This window comes from Rattus norvegicus, chromosome 14, assembly GCF_036323735.1.
Source record: "Rattus norvegicus strain BN/NHsdMcwi chromosome 14, GRCr8, whole genome shotgun sequence".
NCBI lineage: Eukaryota > Metazoa > Chordata > Mammalia > Rodentia > Muridae > Rattus > Rattus norvegicus.
In genome coordinates this window covers 16,196,229-16,214,665 of record NC_086032.1, presented here as the reverse complement: position 1 = coordinate 16,214,665, position 18,437 = coordinate 16,196,229, and the positions used below count along the sequence as shown (strand labels likewise).

The window sequence follows — 18,437 nt, the reverse complement described above, 5'->3', positions numbered from 1 at the left end:
TCCTCGCTTTACGATCAGCAAAGTAACTTGTGCACTTGGTATTGCAGAGCTGGGCCCAGGACACTTTGGTTCAGTGTGCATGGATCAACATCATGGTTTTACATGATGATTTCATAGTGATGCCCTAGTGTCACCGCCGTAAACATGTAAAGAGAGACGAAAGGGATGCCCTTGCTACTTCACATGCATTGAGAATTGAGTCAGTAGTCTCTTTTGAGGACTAAGTTTCACTGAGTTACTCTCTGATCAAAGATAGTTCTTATTCTGTCAGGAAGTACACCAAGGTCCCATGGGCCACTAATTGACATGGGTTTATAGAGCCTCAGTGGAGTGCATGGTGTAATATTAGATGCTTTAATTGTCGTTATTTGATTTGGCCTACGTGTTTGATTACCAGGGCTTTGAACATTCACTGTATAATCATCTACTAGGTTCTTCCATTGCTGCAAATTAAATTTTATCGTCTTCAGAGTGGGTCTACATTCTTTCTTTTTCATTTTTTTTCCTAGTGGAAAGCTTTTTATCTGAATTCGACCTGTTCATCTCTAGTATGCATCCCTCACTTCTTTGCCCCATAAACTACAAATAATTTCTTTTCCTCAAGGGACAACCATTGCTTTATAACTAGGTGTTAGGTTTATATGTATGTCTTGCTACCATTAATATGGTACACACACACACACACACACACACGCGCACACACACACACATACACACACATAAACATAATAAATATATATGTGTATATATATCATCCTTTAAAGTATCTTTTTGTCCAAGAGTCAGTTGTATTTCAGATGTTTTTCTGCACTATAAAAACTTATTCACTGACATTTCACTGAGCTAAATCTCTAATCCCCCCTTCATACACATTTTGAAAAAATAATAAATTAGATTTATATTTCAAATAAACCACAGATATTACAGTCAGCAACTCACAAATATTAGGTGGTAGACAATGCTACTTTATTCCTCCACAGTGATTAAATAATTGAACTGTCTTTGTCAGGCTTTTCACTTAGACATTTTTCTAGTGAACGGATTGCTGTAGCTGTTTTCCTGCTTCCCCTTTATTCCTCCTTTATTGTGGAATGTAGGAGGTGCGGAGTGTTGGGGTGGAAGTGGTTTTGGTGCTAGAAATTGAACCTGACTGAGTAAGCTACACCCAGCTCCGCTTAGCATCTCCTGTCTGTAACGAGAGTAATGTTGCTGACTGTGTGCCTAGCCTCTCCTAGCCTCAGCTGAGAGGGACTTTGGACTTTTATTAAGATATTCCTCAAAACCAGCCAAGTAGTAAAGATCCATATTTGTATCACAGGATCATCAGCAAGTCTGTGAAAAGGGGAGACATTTTAAATTTAGAATTCCACCCACAGCACACTTTGGATTTTAAAGTCTAGTACTTTTTAATATAGTTTCTTCTCCCCACCTCTGCCCCCTTGAGGCAGAGAAAGACACTGATGGCTGATGATTGAAACCTTGACAGGCTACACACATTCTTGTGAATGCTCACATGTTCTTAGTTTACTGGTTTTAAAAGATAGTTCCATGCAAAGTCCATAAGAAATGTGAGTATATTTGATAAGTTGTAGTTCTTTCTGTTTTCTGGTTAGATCCTGAGACATGAAAATGGCCAACAGACTACAGCTACAGAGTCCCTGTTTCAGGTGTCTCTGTGGGGGTTGATCTGGAGGAATTGGCTCAGAAAGCAGGAGGGCTAACAAGCTAGCCACAAGTGTGCTTTTTAAAAAAGATTTATTACACACACACACACACACACACACACACACACACACACACACACACACACTGTAGCTGTCTTCAGACACATCAGAAGAGGGCATCAGATCTCATAACAGATGGTTGTGAGCCACCATGTGGTTGCTGGGATTTGAACTCAGGACTTTTGGAAGAGCTGCCAAGCTCTTAGCCACTGAGCCATCTCTCCAGCCCTACAGGTGTGCTTCTTTTGACTAAACTTATTCAGGGATGAATGTGATCTTAAATCAGAGTTTAGGGTTGGCCATTGATTCAGCAGGTAAGTCACTTGTCATGCAAACCTGACAACTGCTAGTCCCCAGGACCCACAAAAAAGGAAGAAGCAAACGCTGTCCTCTGAACTCTGCATAGCACTGTGGTATGAGCATGTCCCGCCTATCGTAGTTACAAGACAGAGATGTGATGATGACGTTTGTGTGTAACGGAGCACATGGTAGTGTAGTAGAAGTGTATGCTCTGAAATGCCTCTTGGAGTTGCTGCTTCCATTTATGCTAGTAACGAGGCCAGTGTCTTAATTGGGATGTTTTCTCCCTTGGCTTGCAATAGTAGTGTTAGAGAAAACAGGAGAGGGAATTGCTTCTGATGATTTTTATGTCTAGGCAAAGATGTCTTCTTGACTTGTTTTAAATGTCACTTTCCATTTTGAAGGTGTTGGGCCCCTTTAAAAAAAACTAGAATCGCTTAAAATTTACATGCCCTAATGCTGCCACAGGTCACTCCACCTTGTGAGCATAACAACAGCCTTTGGAAACAGTTCGTTACCAAGGACTTGTGTTGTCTGCTGGTCACAGACAAAGCAGAAAGCCCTCTTATATGGAGGTGTATAGGTAAGGTGCTGTTTTCACAGTTTTCTGTCTACACCCTGGATGTGTACACACACACACACACACACACACACACACACACACACACACACACACACACCTCCTTGTGCCTTCCAGGGAACTTCATGCATCTACTTTTCTGAGAAGTACTTAGGGAAAAATTGTCCTAGCAGGTCTATTTTACCGTGATATAAGTATATAATATGCTTATTTAATTTGTTTTTCAAGAGTTTTTCAAGGCAGTGATCGACAACAGCTCTAAAAGAATAAGCCCTGAAACCCTGTGATTCAGAGAGTAATTACAAACATCTTGAACTGGATTATCTCCTCGGAGAGAACATACCCAGTTCATTTCCAGAGGCTTGTGTTTGTTTGCTTGTTTTTGAGACAGGGTCTCTCTTTGTAACCTAGACTGGCTTTGAACTCAGAATTCAACTGCCTCAGCCCTGGTGCTGGGATTATAAACTACCACACCTAGCCCAGAAATTCTCTGTATAAAAACTCTTTATTTAGCTAGTCCAAATATCATGGAAAAGTTATGCCTGTTTTTACACAAGAGAAGTATTATAAACATCTCTTATATAAAGTGCTAATCATTTCTAATTTGAAAACTTCTATAGTGTTACTTTTTTCAAACATTTATTGTTTATGTGCATGTGTGCGTGTTACCTGTGTGTCTGGATATGGGTACACATGTATGCACGTGCACTAGTGTGTCAGTCAGGACAGTTCTGCCTTTACTCATGTGTATTCCAGGGGTAATACTTAGGTCATTAGGCTTGGCAGTAAGAACCTTTATCCATGAGCCATCTTGCCAGCCCTATAGTGTTAGGGTTTTTGTTGTTGTTTAAAATTAAGTATTTATTTTTTTGTGTGGGGGTGTTTTGCCAGCACCATGGGTGTACTTGGGACCTATAAAGGCAAGAAAAGGACATGGATCCCTAGATTGGAGTTAGAGGTGGTTGTGAACTTCCATGTACGTACTGGGGATTGAACTAGAATCCTCTGGAAGAGTAGCCAGTGCTCTTAACCACTGAACCATCTCTCTAACCCTTAGAGTGTTAGATTTTAAGATACTGGTATTTATGACAGGCTGTTTGGCAGACAAATTTCTTGATAGACTTGTTGAAAGGTTGTCCTTCTTAGGAATAGTCCATTTACTAGGGAAAGTGTGAACAGTGAATAAGGCAGTATAGTACCTTGGCAGATTCACATGTGTTGTAACAGAAGTAAGGTCATCGGAAGACTCGCCTTTGTTTTTCTCTTGTCTTCAGAGTTACAGAGTTGCTTTGGAAACAAATCCTTGTCCTTGCTTGTAGCTGATATCTCTTGATAGCAGTAACATTTTTATACTATTAATGCATTATGATTTAGCTATAGGGTCACATGAATTGTTTTAGTCTTACCAAAAAGGGTTTTCCTTGGGAGTTCTTTTTTTGGGAGGTACAATTGTGTTTTAAACTCACAGAAAGCAGAGATAGATCATTATAGGAAGTTGGTGTAGGTGAGCAAATCCCTTTTAAATTACTGAACGCAGAGGGCTTTTTAAAAAATGTCTTAAGACATTATTTAGTTAGCTTTACATGTATGAGAGTGTTTTGCCAGGATGTATGTTTGTGTACTCATATGGGTCTGGTGTCAGGTGCCCTGAAACTAGAGGTACAGATGGTTTTGAGTCACCGTGTAGGTGCTGGGACCCCAAAGAGCAGAAGTGCTCTGAAGTGAGCCATTTCTCTTGCCTCTTGAACAGCTAGGAACTAATTGTTGTTCTTTCCTTCATTTTTTCATGCCTGTTAGACTCCTATGAGGAACAGAAAAAGGTTGACTTAAATCTGTCACTGTTTACAGATTTAAGTCAACCTTCATCCTAGTTTTGTGTGTCCCTAATCCCCTCTTTGTCTTTGATAGCTTTTGGTCTTCTGGTTTTTTAAACCATATTTTATTATGGGGCATGCATGGCGTGGACGGGGCAACTCTTAGTTCCCCCTTCTACCTTTTCGTGGACTCTGGGGATCAGACTCAGGTCATCAGGCTTGGAGGCAAGCACCTTTGCTCACAGAGCCATCTTTTCAAGCCAGGCTTTCGCTGTCATGTCCTTCATTTTTCTGTCCCACTCCCAGCTATTCCCATTGCTTTTATGGGGGGGTCTCCTTTGTGTATTAGTATGTGACATTATTAGTTCCCCATTTAGTTTTAATAAGCAGATCATTCAGTTACAGTTCTGTGTGTATCAAATTTGCCTCTTGTTAGCAGGGCTCTTTCTTTCATGTCTTACTTGCTAAATGGAAGTATGACTCTCACATGGCAATTAACACGAAGGCATTCTGACAGTCACCCATGTGAATTGTGGTGACTCAACTGTTCTGTTGGTGAGACTTTTCATGGTGACTCAGATGCTCTATTGATGAGACTTTTTTTTTTTTTTTGAGATGGGGCTTCACTCTGTAGCCCAGGCTGGTCTTGACTCATAATCTTCCTGCCTCAGCATCCTGCATAGATGGGACTACAGATGTGTGCCACCACATCGTGGCTGTGTGTCTGTGTTTTCATGTACTACATCCAATACCAGTAAGCATGAAGTTCTTTTTGGCCATCTTCTACATTTAGAATTCTCTTTCCAGAGGTGAACATGTTACTAATTAAGTATGAATCTTTCATCCTGGTTAAATTTTACTCAAAAAGTTTTTCCCTTAAGAACTCTTTTGGTGATATTGTCCTTGTATAGTATTTTGTTATTTAATGTGAGGGCCACAAGCCTTCATTCAGGGTGGATGCATCGGTGAAGCAGACAGGGCATAGGTGAGCCAGAAGCCCAAGGTGAAGCCATGGCAACTTATCTTGGCTACAGGGGGCCACTGGCACTCAGCAGCAGCCAGGGGTGTCCTAAATGTAGGCCCAGGAGCCAGTTTTAGAGAGCGGGCAAAGTAAATAAAATGTGGGCCCAGCCAGGTAACTCAGTGGCTAAGAGTGTGTTTCTCTTACAGTGAACCTGGGATGGTTCCCACTACTCACAAGGTAGCTCAGGACTCCCCACTTTGGGGACTCCAACAGAGGATTCTGGCCTCTGAGGGTACCAAGCACATACAGAATACACACAGGCAAAACACTCAAGCACATAAAATAGAAATAAACAAATCTTTTTTTTTTTTTCTTTTTTTCCAGAGCTGGGGACCGAACCCAGGGCCTTGTGCTTGCTAGGCAAGCGCTCTACCACTGAGCTAAATCCCCAACCCCATCTTTTTTTTTTTTTTAAGATTTATTTATTTGTTATATGTAAGTACACTGTAGCTGTCTTCAGACACACCAGAAGAGGGCATCAGATGGTTGTGAGCCACCATGTGGTTGCTGGGAATTGAACTCAGGACCTCTGGAAGAGCAGTCAGTGCTCTTAACTGCTGAGCCATCTCTCCAGCCCTAAACAAATCTTTTTTAAAAACCGTAATGAGTGAATTTTAAAATGTATTGTTCTGGACCAGTGAGATGTTTGCCACTAAGCCTGATTGTCTGAGTTTAGCCCCCTAGACCTGAATGAGGGTCTACTTCCCACAAGTCGTCCTCTGATTTCCACATGCAGGCCATAGCACATGCATGCAAGCACACACACACACACACACACACACACACACACACACACACACACACACAAATAAATACATAAAATGTAAAATACAATACATAAATGTAAAATAAATACATAAAATGTTGTTACATTGCATAAACATGGTGTTATGGCCATCAAGCTAGTGTTTTTAAGAAAAAATAGAAATGTAGACTTCCATGTGAAATATTTTAATTTTTAAAAACTAACTTAACATTATTTCATGTGCAAGTCAGATAACTTTCAAATGCTAAGTATGCTACTATTCCTTAGGCTGAAGTAGACTATTCTTCATGCATGCAAATTTTAAATATTAAGTATCCCAAGAGTGCATCTTGTTGAGCTCCTTCTACGTTATAGATAACGACGTGGACTTAGAACTGTACTTTAGGAACATCGTCTTTGTCAGTCCCCTAATGTGCAGTTTTACTAGGACATATTTGCAGCCCCAGATCAATACCTGTGGTGCTTTCCTGCTCACTTGAGGACAGTGCAGAGCAGTGAAGCAGACTCCCAGTTTCCACATCAGCGAGGTCCAGGAAGCCCGCCTCACCCTGTTTCTACTTCTCAGTGTGAACAGCCTCTCAGTGTTCTGCACTATTACGTTTTCACATGTTGTATCTGTCCTGACATTTCTCCCTAACAAACGGCCCCTGAGCAGTTATGGTTTTCCTAGGTACAGGCAGGATAGACAACATCCTAAGAAAACTGAGTTCTAGGAGTCCATTCAGGATGAAGGGCAGTTGGCCTTGAGTTCATTCTCCAGGAATAAGGTTACTTATTAAATGAGGCATCTTTAAAGAGAAGTACACATAAAACAAAGGGGTTATTTTTGGTTTGAGAGGTTTTAGTTTCAATTTTTCTTTCAAGCAAGGTCTTACTATTTAGCCCTGGCTGACCTTGAATTCACAGAGGTTTGCCTGCCCCTGCCTCCTGAGTCCTGGGATTAGAGATGGGTCCCTACACCTGGCTAAAAACAAGGTTTTCTATTGATTCGCATGACAGAAATCTGACTGTCAGCTCACAGGAGGCGAACCTTGTGTTTCCCTCCAGAAGAGTACCTAAGGGCCCACTGGTTGTGAGTCCATGGTGACTTGCTAGAGTACAACTGACACAGCAGGAACAGTTGTACGCATAAAGCAGATGAATATTAAGCCAAGTGGTCAGCTTAGAACAAATATGCTAAAATAAAATAGACTTTTTTTTTTAGGTTATTGAAAAGGTTATTGAAACAAAAATAAATCTTAGAATAATAAGAATCAGTATATAGTCTACAATTTACTTATTTCTCATCACCAAAAATGATCTCTTTTTTCCCTTCCCCCAATATATATGTATATACAAAGGGAGATTTGCTTTTTAAAAATATGTAATAGTGGGGTTGGGGATTTAGCTCAGTGGTAGAGCGTTTGCCTAGCAAGCACAAGGCCCTGGGTTCGGTCCCCAACTCCAAGAAAAAATATGTAATAGTGGGCATTAAAGTTTTTTAAATCACTAATTAGCAGAAATGATGGTTTGCCGAAAACGTTTTACAAAATATTTTTTCAAAACCAGTTTCTGTGTGTGTGTGTGTGTGTGTGTGTGTGTGTGTGTGTGTGTGTGTGTGTGTACTTGAACTAAGGGTTGAAGGATTGAATCTACCTGCTAAGAATGTGTTTTCCCAGAGTTTATGTTTATTGTAAAATGAATTTATTATTTGCGGGCATTGGCTCAGCTGCTGTATGGAAAGCTAGTAGACAGATTTAAAGGAGAAAGGAGTCTCTCTTTGTCTAAAGTTCAGGCTGACAGGCAACGGGACTTTGCTCCTTAGATCCCTGAATGGTACTTGCCGTCCCCAGCCACACTGTACTAACTTGAACTAGTGAAGACTCTTTAGTTCCATCAGGTTCACGTTCCAGGCTGAGACAAGTTGGAAGAGGAGTGAGAAACACAAGAACATGACCTTGGAGTTAGAATCTGTTGGTCAGAATGTGGTCACACTTGATGCCATGTTTCCAGGCAGTCTCAGCAGTGTTCTGTGTGGACAGTGTCGCACACAGACTTACCATAACTAAAGGAAGTGAGTGCATCTGAATAGCTGAGCACAATTACACAGCAGCGAGAGACACTGGGAGTGACAGTCTTTAAGATGACAAGTTCTAGGTAGAATTAAGCAGTTTAATGCTACAGAAATGAAAGATATATTTGAACATCTTTGATTGTATTTGATTCATCTGTGTTTGAACAAAAACAAACCTTTGTAGGATTTGGGTATAGGTGATATATTTTGTTTCATTTGTTGTAGTTGTCTGTAGAGAGTAGCAGCGCCACACTCCTTCCAGGAAGATCACTGGGGCACCACAGTCGTCCTGAATATGAGCAGGAGGCCATATGCTTTCCAACAGCAAAAGTAGGAGTGGCAAGGCTGTGTGTTCAAATACGAGCTTGCTCGGGTCTCAAGTAGAGACAGAAACAGAACAAATACCCGAACACTAGTGTTACGAACATGCCCTCCTGTGTTTGTTGTGAACATGGTAGTTACATTTTAAGGTAGAAGCGATTTCTAAGTGTGAGTAGCTAGAATGAATGAGAAAATAACCTGGCTTGGAGACCACGCCTATGTGCAATGTAGAGAAGTGCTCTGTGTGATACTATTCACATATAAACAGTGTAAGCATTTGAGTGACATACCAAAACCTCCTTTATTGAATTGTCAAAGTAACTTATTAAGGAGTGCATAGTTTTGTTTTTTTGAAACGGGATCTCACTGTGTAGCCCTGGTCAGCCAGAACATTCTGTGTAGATCAGCTGTCACCAAACTCACAGAGCTCTTCCTGAGTCTGCTTCTCAAGCACTGGGATTAAAGGCGTGAGCCACCATACCTGGCCTTAGTATCAATTTTTAATAAAAATACTAAGCAAAAAAGAGTAGTTTTAACACTATTTCTTTGTCAGATGTTTTCACCAAGTCTAGACCTTAACCACTTTTATTTTCTGAACTGTGTCTTAAATAACAGAAGTGATGTGTTCTCTTAATATACATCTGAAAATTCTTTTATTGTTTGAAGGTTATAGGGTTTGTTTTTTTGTAGCTCTACAATATTTTTCATATTTGTCATATTGAGGATTAATTCTTCAGTACAATTTTTAAAATACACATTTGCGGGCAGGCAGAATGGTTTCATTGGTAAAGACACTTGCACCAGGCCTAGAGACCTGAATTCAATTCCTCAGACCTACAGGTAGAAACGAGTAGTTTGCTACAGATTGTGTCCTCCCTCCCCACCCCTCTACCTCCCCCTCCTCTCTTTCTCTCTTCCTCCCCTTCTGTCTTTCTTTCTGTTTCTCTCTCTCTCTTTCTCTGTCTCTGTCTGTCTCTGTCTCTGTCTCTCTCTCTCTCTCTCTCTCTCACACACACACACACACACCCCTATATCTACCCAGAGACATGTACATCTGCACACGTGCACACATAGAAAGTGAATATAGGGCTGGAGAGATGGCTCAGCGGTTAAGAGCACCCGACTGCTCTTCCAGAGGTCATGAGTTCAATTCCCAGCAACCACATGGTGGCTCACAACCATCTGTAAAGAGATCCGATGCCCTCTTCTGGTGTATCTGAAGACAGCTACAGTGTACTTATATATAATAAATAAATAAATCTTAAAAAAAAAAAAGAAAGTGAATATAATTATTTACACACATGCCCTTGTTCCTTTGGGCTCAATTACCTATTGCTTATATTTATTGTGATGCTCTTCTTTATGTCATTAGTTAATTCTTTTGAATAGCTATATGGGTCCATCAAATATGTCACGGTGTTTCTCATTGGTGGACATTTACCCAACATCTTTCTGTTGTATCTAGTTCTCTGATGTTTAATTTTGTTCTATTTGAATTTTAATTCCTGTCAATTGTTTTAAAGTAGAAATATTGTATCTTTAAAGATTTTGAGACACTTAGAACTTTAAAATTGGAAACTAGAGAGGTGGTTTGGGAATTGAGAGCACTTCTTCCAGAGGACCAAAGTTTGATCCCAGCACCCATGTGGTGGCTCATGTTAACTCAAGTTCTAGGGGATCTGATGCCCACTTCTGATCTCTGTGCACCAGGTTGGCAAGTGGTGCTCAGACACACATGCAGGCAGAACACTCACATGATAAAATAAAAATTATATAAAATGAAACTTTTTAAAACGTTTTATACACATATTGAATTTCCTTAGCCCAGTGCATAGTGTGCTGTGAAGGTAGCACAGTTAGGTTGGACCAGAGCCTGCCTGCCTGCCTGACTTCCCAGCTGAAATACACTGGCAGGCACAGGTACTGACCTCTGCCCTCCCCGCCAGTGACTCCTCCAACTCAGCTGCTTTGCCTTACTGAGTTGGCGTCTCATTTGCCCTTCTCACCTCTCAAGTCTTTAATGGGGTAAAAAGATCTCTCTAATTCAGTAATACTACCTATATAAATAGAAAAACCACTTTTAGAAAGATTTACCTATTTGTTTTATGTGTGAGTACAGTGTCACTGTTTCAGACATGCCAGAAAAGGGCAACAAATCCAATTACAGATGATCATGAGCCACCATGTGGGTGCTGGGAATTGAACTCAGGACCTCTGGAAGAACAGCCAGTGCTCTTAACTACTGAGCCATCTCTCCAGCCCAAAAAATCACTTCTTCAACATCCCATTTGCTGATTTTTCTTCAAAATTAAATGGTAAAATTTGGGAGTGCAAAGCATGATTGTTTCTTTTTTTTTTTTTTTTTTCTTGTAATGCTGTTTTACCTTTCATTGACAGATTCAGAAGCTCTGTGACCGCGTAGCTTCATCTACTTTACTGGACGACCGAAGAAATGCTGTCCGTGCCCTTAAGTCACTGTCTAAGGTTTGCAACACTAAAGCACTGCTTCTCTGAAAACATTTCTTACTTTATGTGTGTGGGTGATTTGTCTGTATGTCTGTCCGCACCACTTGCATGCATTGTGCTTGCAGAGCCCAGAAGAGGGCATGGAGTTACAGACAGTTGTGAGCTGCCTTGTGGGTGCAGGGATCCAAATCCTTAACCTCTTAACCCGTAACCACTGAGCCATCTCCAACCAAGTTACTGTTTTGTTTTGTTTTGTGGTTGTGTTTTGTTTTGTGGTTGTGTTTCAGCCCTTAGTTTCTGTGAAAACACTTTTTGTTTTCTGCGCAGAAATACCGCTTGGAAGTGGGAATCCAAGCCATGGAGCATCTTATCCACGTCTTACAGACAGATCGGTAAGTTTCATGTGTTGACTTCTCTTTCCAACTTTTTGTGGAATTTTAATTTGTTCTAGAGTCACCACGACCATCCAGAAGATAGTGACATTAAGTCTACACAACACTTTTTATTCTTAGTTGTTCCTTTCTGGATACAAACCAGTTCGCTGAGTGTTAGTTTAGACATAAAGTGGAGTAAAAGATCCAGATGTGGTAGTGCACACATGTACTCAAAGCACTTAAGAGGACTTAAGGTCAGCATTTAAGGTCCTCTGTGGTGTTTATTTGTCCATCTGTCTGTTTTTGAGGCAGGCTTTCTTTATGTAGCTTGGCTGTCCTAGAACTTGCTCTGTAGGCAAGGCTGGCCTTAAACTCACAGAGATGTGCCTTCCTCTACCCCCTGGCTAAGATCATCTTTGCCTTTCTAGCAAGTTCTAGGCCAGTCTGGGCTACATGTGACCCTGTCTTAGGAAAAAAATGTGATGATGTAACTTAATTGAAATTAAGATTTTGATTTGTACTGGATATATGTATGTATTGATACTTATTTACAAAATAAGTTACAGTACGTAGGTAAATAGACTTTTCCTCTTAGGATACCAAATGCACAAAGAGTCTGATGTTAAATCTGGTGTGGCTTTAGAGAGAGGGAACTCAGCCTGTTTTTAACTCAGTCTTTCTTTTTAGATTTTATCTGTATTTTCTGCTTTAATCACCTGTGCATAGATAATTGTTAGATTGCCTCTGATAAATATGTCAGACTTTAGCTGCTTGTCACACATTTCTTCTCCACTGAGATCCCATATAAACCTTAAATTCAGAATTGGGGTGGGAAGACAAGTATTTCTGTACAAGCGTAAGGGCCTGGTACCCAGAGAACAGCTCAACATGGCCTCTTGCTGCAAGAAAGAAACAGGCAGGGCTGGGGATTTAGCTCAGTGGTAGAGCGCTTACCTAGGAAGCGCAAGGCCCTGGGTTCGGTCCCCAGCTCCGAAAAAAAGAACCAAAAAAAAAAAAAAAAAAAAAAGAAACAGGCAGAGAGCAGGAGCTCAACTGATCTCTAGTCCTCCTGCTCTTGACTGAGTGGCTTGGGTCAGGAGGCCCAGAGGCTTGAGTCAGCTAAAAGCTTGACTAGTGCTGGAGGGTCTGACTGCAAGATGACTCAGTCATATGTGCTAGTAAGAGGCCTCTCAGCCTCTTGCTGTCTTTAAGCCTGTTTGAGCACCCTCATGATATATGGCAGTTCTAGGATCACTTGGAACCTGTGATTTGAAGGAGCAAGGACCAAGCAAGTACACTCTTTTTTTTTTTTTTTTTTTTTCTTTTTTCTCTTTTTTTTTCAGAGCTGGGGACCGAACCCAGGGCCTTTCGCTTCCTAGGCTCTACCACTGAGCTAAATCCTCAACCCTACAAGTACACTCTTAATTGCAGTCATCAGAAATGAATAAGCAAGTTGTGTCGATTTAAAGGGTGGCTCATTAGGTCCCCCCTCTGAGAGCTGTATCAGAGAGCTTTTATCTGAAAGCTACCTTTAAACTGTATTTTTTTTCTTTTGATCTCTCTGTAATTTGACTAGTATGTGTTTTCACCAGTTCATTGTAGTATAATATCCATCAGACTTCTTTTTTTTTAAGATTTATTTTATTTTATCTATATGAGTACATTATAGCTATCTTCAGACACATCAGAAGAAGGCATCAGATCCCATTACAGATGGTTGTGAGCCACCATGTGGTTGCTGGGGTTTGAACTCAGGACTTCTGGAAGAGCAGTCAGTGCTCTTAACCCCTGAGCCATCTCTCCAGCCCTCCATCATACTTCTTGTGTGTGTGTGTGTGTGTGTGTGTGTGTGTGTGTGTGTGTGTGTGTGTGTGTGTGTTTGTTATTTCTCTGTGTAGCCATGGCTGTCCTGGAACTATAGACTGTCCTGTCTATAGACCAGGCTGGCCGCAAACTCAGAGATCTACCTGCCTCTACCTCCTAAGTGCTAGACTTATAGGCATATGCTGCATGCCAAATTCAGATTTCTTTTTTTTTAAAGAATTACTTTTTTGATGTATATGAGTACACTGTGGCTGTCTACAGACAGCACCAGAAGAGGGCATCAGATCCCATTACAGATGGTTGTGAGCCACCATGTGGTTACTGGGAATTGAATTCAGAACCTCTGGAAGAGCAGCCAGTGCTCTTAACCGCTGAGCCATCTCTCCAGACCCCCACATTCAGATTTCTTATGGCAAAGACTATACGCTTTTTAAAGATGTAGGCACCACTTTCCACTTATTTCATAGCCACTTTGAGTATAGTCCAGCAACTCCTCAGTGAGTGGTTGTCCTTTCTTCTTCCCAGTAGGAGCGTGCATTGACTACTTTCTCAAAGCCAGCTACTGTGTGTAATTTACAGTAGGTAGAGTAATATCCCACCAGATACCTGCATTCCTTATCAGCCACACTTGGGAAAGTCACCTTACACAGCAGAAGGAACTTTGCCGATATAATTATGCTAAGGGACAAGAGGAAATCACACAGATTGTTTAGGTAGACCCAGTGTCACTACCTGGGACCTTAAAACCAGGACAGGGAAGTGAGAGAGGATGCCCTAAATTATAACGTGAAACGTACTCTGGAAGGCCTGAAGAATGACAGGCTAGTGTTGGGGTTTAAATCTCAACAGACAGAACACACCAAAGCAACATGATTCCACATGGAGAGGTTTAATGAGAAGAAGAGAATAGAAGAATAGAGGCTGGCCATGAGCACATGGAGGGAAAAGGGAGGGGAATGGGGAGAGAAGGGACCGGGACAAAGGGGAAGAGAAGAGCAAAGAGCAAGAGAGCGCAAGAGGAGAATGGGGAGTGGTGGTGTGCAAGCAGCCCCCTTTATAGTCAGGCATACTTGGCTGTTGCCAGGCAACTGTGGGGGTGGAGCTTAGACAGAATACCAACAGCTAGTATTGTAATTATACATGCCTGGCATTATTTTGTATTTTCCTTCCTTTCTCCCTCTCTTTTCTTTTCTTTTTTCCTTTTAAAGATTTTATTTATTTTATGTATTTGAGCACATCATTGCTGTCGAGGGCATCAGATCCCATTACAGATGGTTGTGAGCCACCATGTGTTGGGCTGAGAATTGAACTCAGGACCTCTGGAAGAGCAGTCAGTGCTCTTAACTGCTGAGCCATCTCTCCAGCCCTTCTCTTCTCTTCTCTCTCTTCTCTCTCTTCTCTTCTCTTCTCTCTCTTCTCTTCTCTTCTCTTCTCTTCTCTTCTCTCTCTTCTCTCTCTCCTCTTCTCTTCTCTCTCTCCTCTCCTCTTCTCTTCTCTCTCTTCTCTTCTCTCTCTTCTCTCTCTCCTCTTCTCTTCTCTCTCTCCTCTTCTCTCTCTTCTCTTCTTTTCTCTTCTCTCTCTTCTCTTCTCTCTCTTCTCTTCTCTCTCTCCTCTTCTCTTCTCTCTCTTCTCTTCTCTTCTCTCTCTTCTCTTCTCTCTCTTCTCTTCTCTCTCTTCTCTTCTCTCTCTTCTCTTCTCTCTTCTCTTCTCTCTCTTCTCTTCTCTTCTCTCTCTTCTCTTCTCTCTTTTCTCTTCTCTTCTCTCTCTTCTCTTCTCTCTCCTCTTCTCTTCTCTCTCTTCTCTTCTCTTCTCTTCTCTTCTCTTCTCTCTCTTCTCTTCTCTCTCCTCTTCTCTTCTCTCTCTTCTCTTCTCTTCTCTTCTCTTCTCTTCTCTCTCCTCTTCTCTTCTCTTCCCTCTCTTCTCTTCTCTCTTCTCTTCCCTCTCTTCTCTTCTCTTCTCTCTCTTCTCTTCTCTTCTCTTCTCTTCTCTTCTCTTCTCTCCTCTTCTCTTCTCTCTCTTCTCTCTCCTCTTCTCTTCTCTCTCTTCTCTTCTCTCTTCTCTTCCCTCTCTCCTCTTCTCTTCTCTTCTTCCTTCCTTTGTTTTTTTTTGTTTGTTTGTTTTTAGTTTGTTGGTTTTTTTGTTTTGTTTCATTTTGATTTTTGAGACATGGTTTCTCTCTGTAGCCCTAGAACTCACTGTGTAGACCAGGTTGACCTCAACCTGGGAGATCTGCCTGCCTGCCTCCCTACTGTGCCACCACCACCTGGCCTTTTTGAACTTTTCAAGTACAAATCTTAGACCTTTTAAGGAAATTCTGTTCCAAACATTTGTTTTCTTACTTCCTAACCATTTGATTTTGTAAGCTGAATTTGTAGTCTGTGCTTAATTTGCTCACCAACTCTAGGAGTTTCTTAATGAATTCAGTGTCCAAAATGCTCTTTTACCTCTTAGGGACATCAGCTGAATGTGGTATAACAAGATACAGTAAGACTAGACACAAACCCTCTTGTCAAGGATGGACACAGTGACCCAATAGGAAGAAAGGGGTCCCAACTGCAGGCAGAAATGACTGAGATCCCCCAACTCCCCACTGTCAGGAGTCCCACAAGAACACCCAGCTACACACCTTTAAGGACTATGCTCAGGACCTACCTCAGACCTATACAGGGTCCTTGTTTGTTGCTTCAATCTTTATGAGCCCTGCTTAGTTGATTTGACTCTGTGAACCATGTTCTCATGGTGTCCTTGACCCCTCTGTTTCCTACTGTATGGACTGAAATGATTCCATGCAGCTGTTGGACGTGAGTGCTAGCGATTCAGATTCCAGTCCTGTGCTTACGTAGGAAGTGTTCCTTCCCACTGAGCCATCTCCTCAGCACCAGTTTACCTATATATTTTTGTAACTAGCTTCTAGCTCAGTGTTGGGTGAAGGTACAAGGGGTACTGCTCTTGCCTTTCTTACCTGAGAGGGAGAGCATTTTCCCTTCGCTGGTGTTAGTTACGGGACCTTTCTGTCTTGTTGGAACCCTGAGGATTAACCGCAGGGCCTCACACATGCTGTCTGGATGATTTCTTGCGGGTGTCTTGATCGTGTTAAAGAAGGTCTCTGATAGTTTGGGTTTCTCAATCATCCCTTAAAGACCTGTTTCAAATTTTCCAGAAGCAAAGCTGTGAATAATTTGTGTAAAAGCCCACTTGGCTCAGTCTCCCCACGCTCTGACAGCCCTTGGGGTTGTCATCTGTTCCCGTTGTCCTTACTGTGTGCTGACTCTCTGAAACCATCGTGACATTCTTGTTTCTCTGGATGCTCTGTCATCCTCCATGAGAGGGAACAATCTAACAGATTTTGAAATCTGGCAGCAAGTACAAGATCTTGTGTTCTTGATTATATAAATTGTATGTATTTACTATTTACCACAGAATTTCTTGAGAAAATGAAGTATAGAAAAGGTAGACTATCTACAGATTTGTACATTTTATATACATATGAACGTACACGAACATAAAATTACTGACTCTCCTGTTTGCTAGCTTTAAAGTTTGGCTTATTTTTATAAATATATCATGTTTTAACATGCATGCACACATAAACATATATTTACATACATAAGTTTTACTACATCGAATTAATCTGCCTTATTTTTTTGTTTTCTTTTTTCTTTTTTTCGGAGCTGGGGACCGAGCCCAGGGCCTTGCGCTTCCTAGGCAAGCGCTCTACCACTGAGCTAAATCCCCAACCCCAATCTGCCTTATTTTTAAACTTTTTATTTTATTGTTTATGAATATGGGTGTTTTGCCTGCATGTATCTGTGCACCATGGGCACGCATGGTACCCATGGACGTCAGAAGAGCATCAGATCCCCTGGGACTGGAATTACAGACAATGGAGAACTACCATATGGGTACTGGGAATTGAAAAACAGCCAGTGACTTTAACTGCTAAGTCATCTCTTCAGCCCCTTGGTTTTTTCTGCTTGATACTTTATTAATTATGATGCTATTGTATTTTCTCTTAAGATACATTTTTATTGCTGTCTTATGTATGCTATATTTTAATTAGACAGTCAAGTGGAATCTCAATTTTTATAATTCTAAATAAATCTTTACATAGACTCATATTTTAAATTAATTTATTATCATTATTATTAGAATGATGATGATTAGGATGAGGAAGTGGGAGAGGGGGCTGGAGAGATGGCTCAGCAGTTAAGAGCACTGATTGCTCTTCCAGACGTCCTGAGTTCAATTCCCAGCAACCACATGGTGGCTCACAACCATCGGAAATGGGATCTGATGCCCTCTTCTGGTGTGTCTGAAGACGGCTACAGTGTACTTATATATAATAAATAAATCTTTAAAAAGAAAAAAAGAGGAAGAGGAGAAGAAGAAGAGGAGGAGGAGGAGGATAAAGATCTCACCCTGTAGCCAGGCCTGGTCTGGAACTCACTCTGTAGTCCAGGCTAGTCTGGAGCTTGCAGCCAGCTGCCCTCCTTCTGGCTACCAAGCACAGAGAGTACAGTGTGAGCTTCCTGGCTTTACTAATACTTTCATAGATTAAGTTTCTAGGGAAAAAAATGAATACTTTATTGGTCTTAAAAAAATCCGCCTAAAAATGTGCATAACATTAAAGTCCAGCCAGTAGTGTATAAGTGTAATAATTTTTTTTCCAGTTCGGATTCTGAAATAATAGCGTATGCTTTGGACACACTCTATAATATAATATCCAATGATGAAGAGGAAGAAGTAGGTAAGTTTCCAGTTATTTTACTGTATCTCTCTATATAAATTAACTAGGTTATACCAATTTTGCTTTGAAGTTGAGTTTATTTCATAAACTTTTCATTGTGTGGTGTTTTCCTAAGTTGTTCTCTGAATCAACACAGTAAAGATGTCACTTTCATACTGAATGGTGTCTCTAGGACAGTTGCTCAGTGTGTGGTCCGGACCATTATGACGAATGGGAGTGAGGTTTCTGTCCTTAAGTCAGGGGCTCACGGCGCAGCTTGGACTAGTCTAAGCTCAGTCTCCTCCCTCTATAGACACACACCAACGTGCCTCGCCTTACATTTTTAGTTTTTAGTGAACTTACAAGGTATTAGATATTCTGATATTTTCAAATGAAGTGTGTTTTAGTAGATTCTCCTTCACTCTCACTCACCAACCCCAGTTCCTCTGTCAGTCTCTGTTTGTC

The 18,437-nt window shown here is 41.1% G+C and overlaps 1 protein-coding gene across 4 annotated transcripts in view; it reads left to right on the top strand.

Moving 5' to 3' along the window:
• Uso1 (USO1 vesicle transport factor) overlaps positions 1 to 18,437 on the top strand; it is a 65,469-nt gene that overhangs the window by 1,724 nt on the left and 45,308 nt on the right. For all 4 annotated transcript variants that reach the window (XM_063273514.1, XM_063273513.1, XM_006250750.5 and 1 more), the window contains exons 2-4: positions 10,980 to 11,066; positions 11,376 to 11,440; positions 17,917 to 17,993. In XM_063273514.1, the coding sequence (XP_063129584.1) occupies positions 10,980 to 11,066; positions 11,376 to 11,440; positions 17,917 to 17,993 (229 nt within the window). The remainder of the gene's footprint in view (positions 1 to 10,979; positions 11,067 to 11,375; positions 11,441 to 17,916; positions 17,994 to 18,437) is intronic.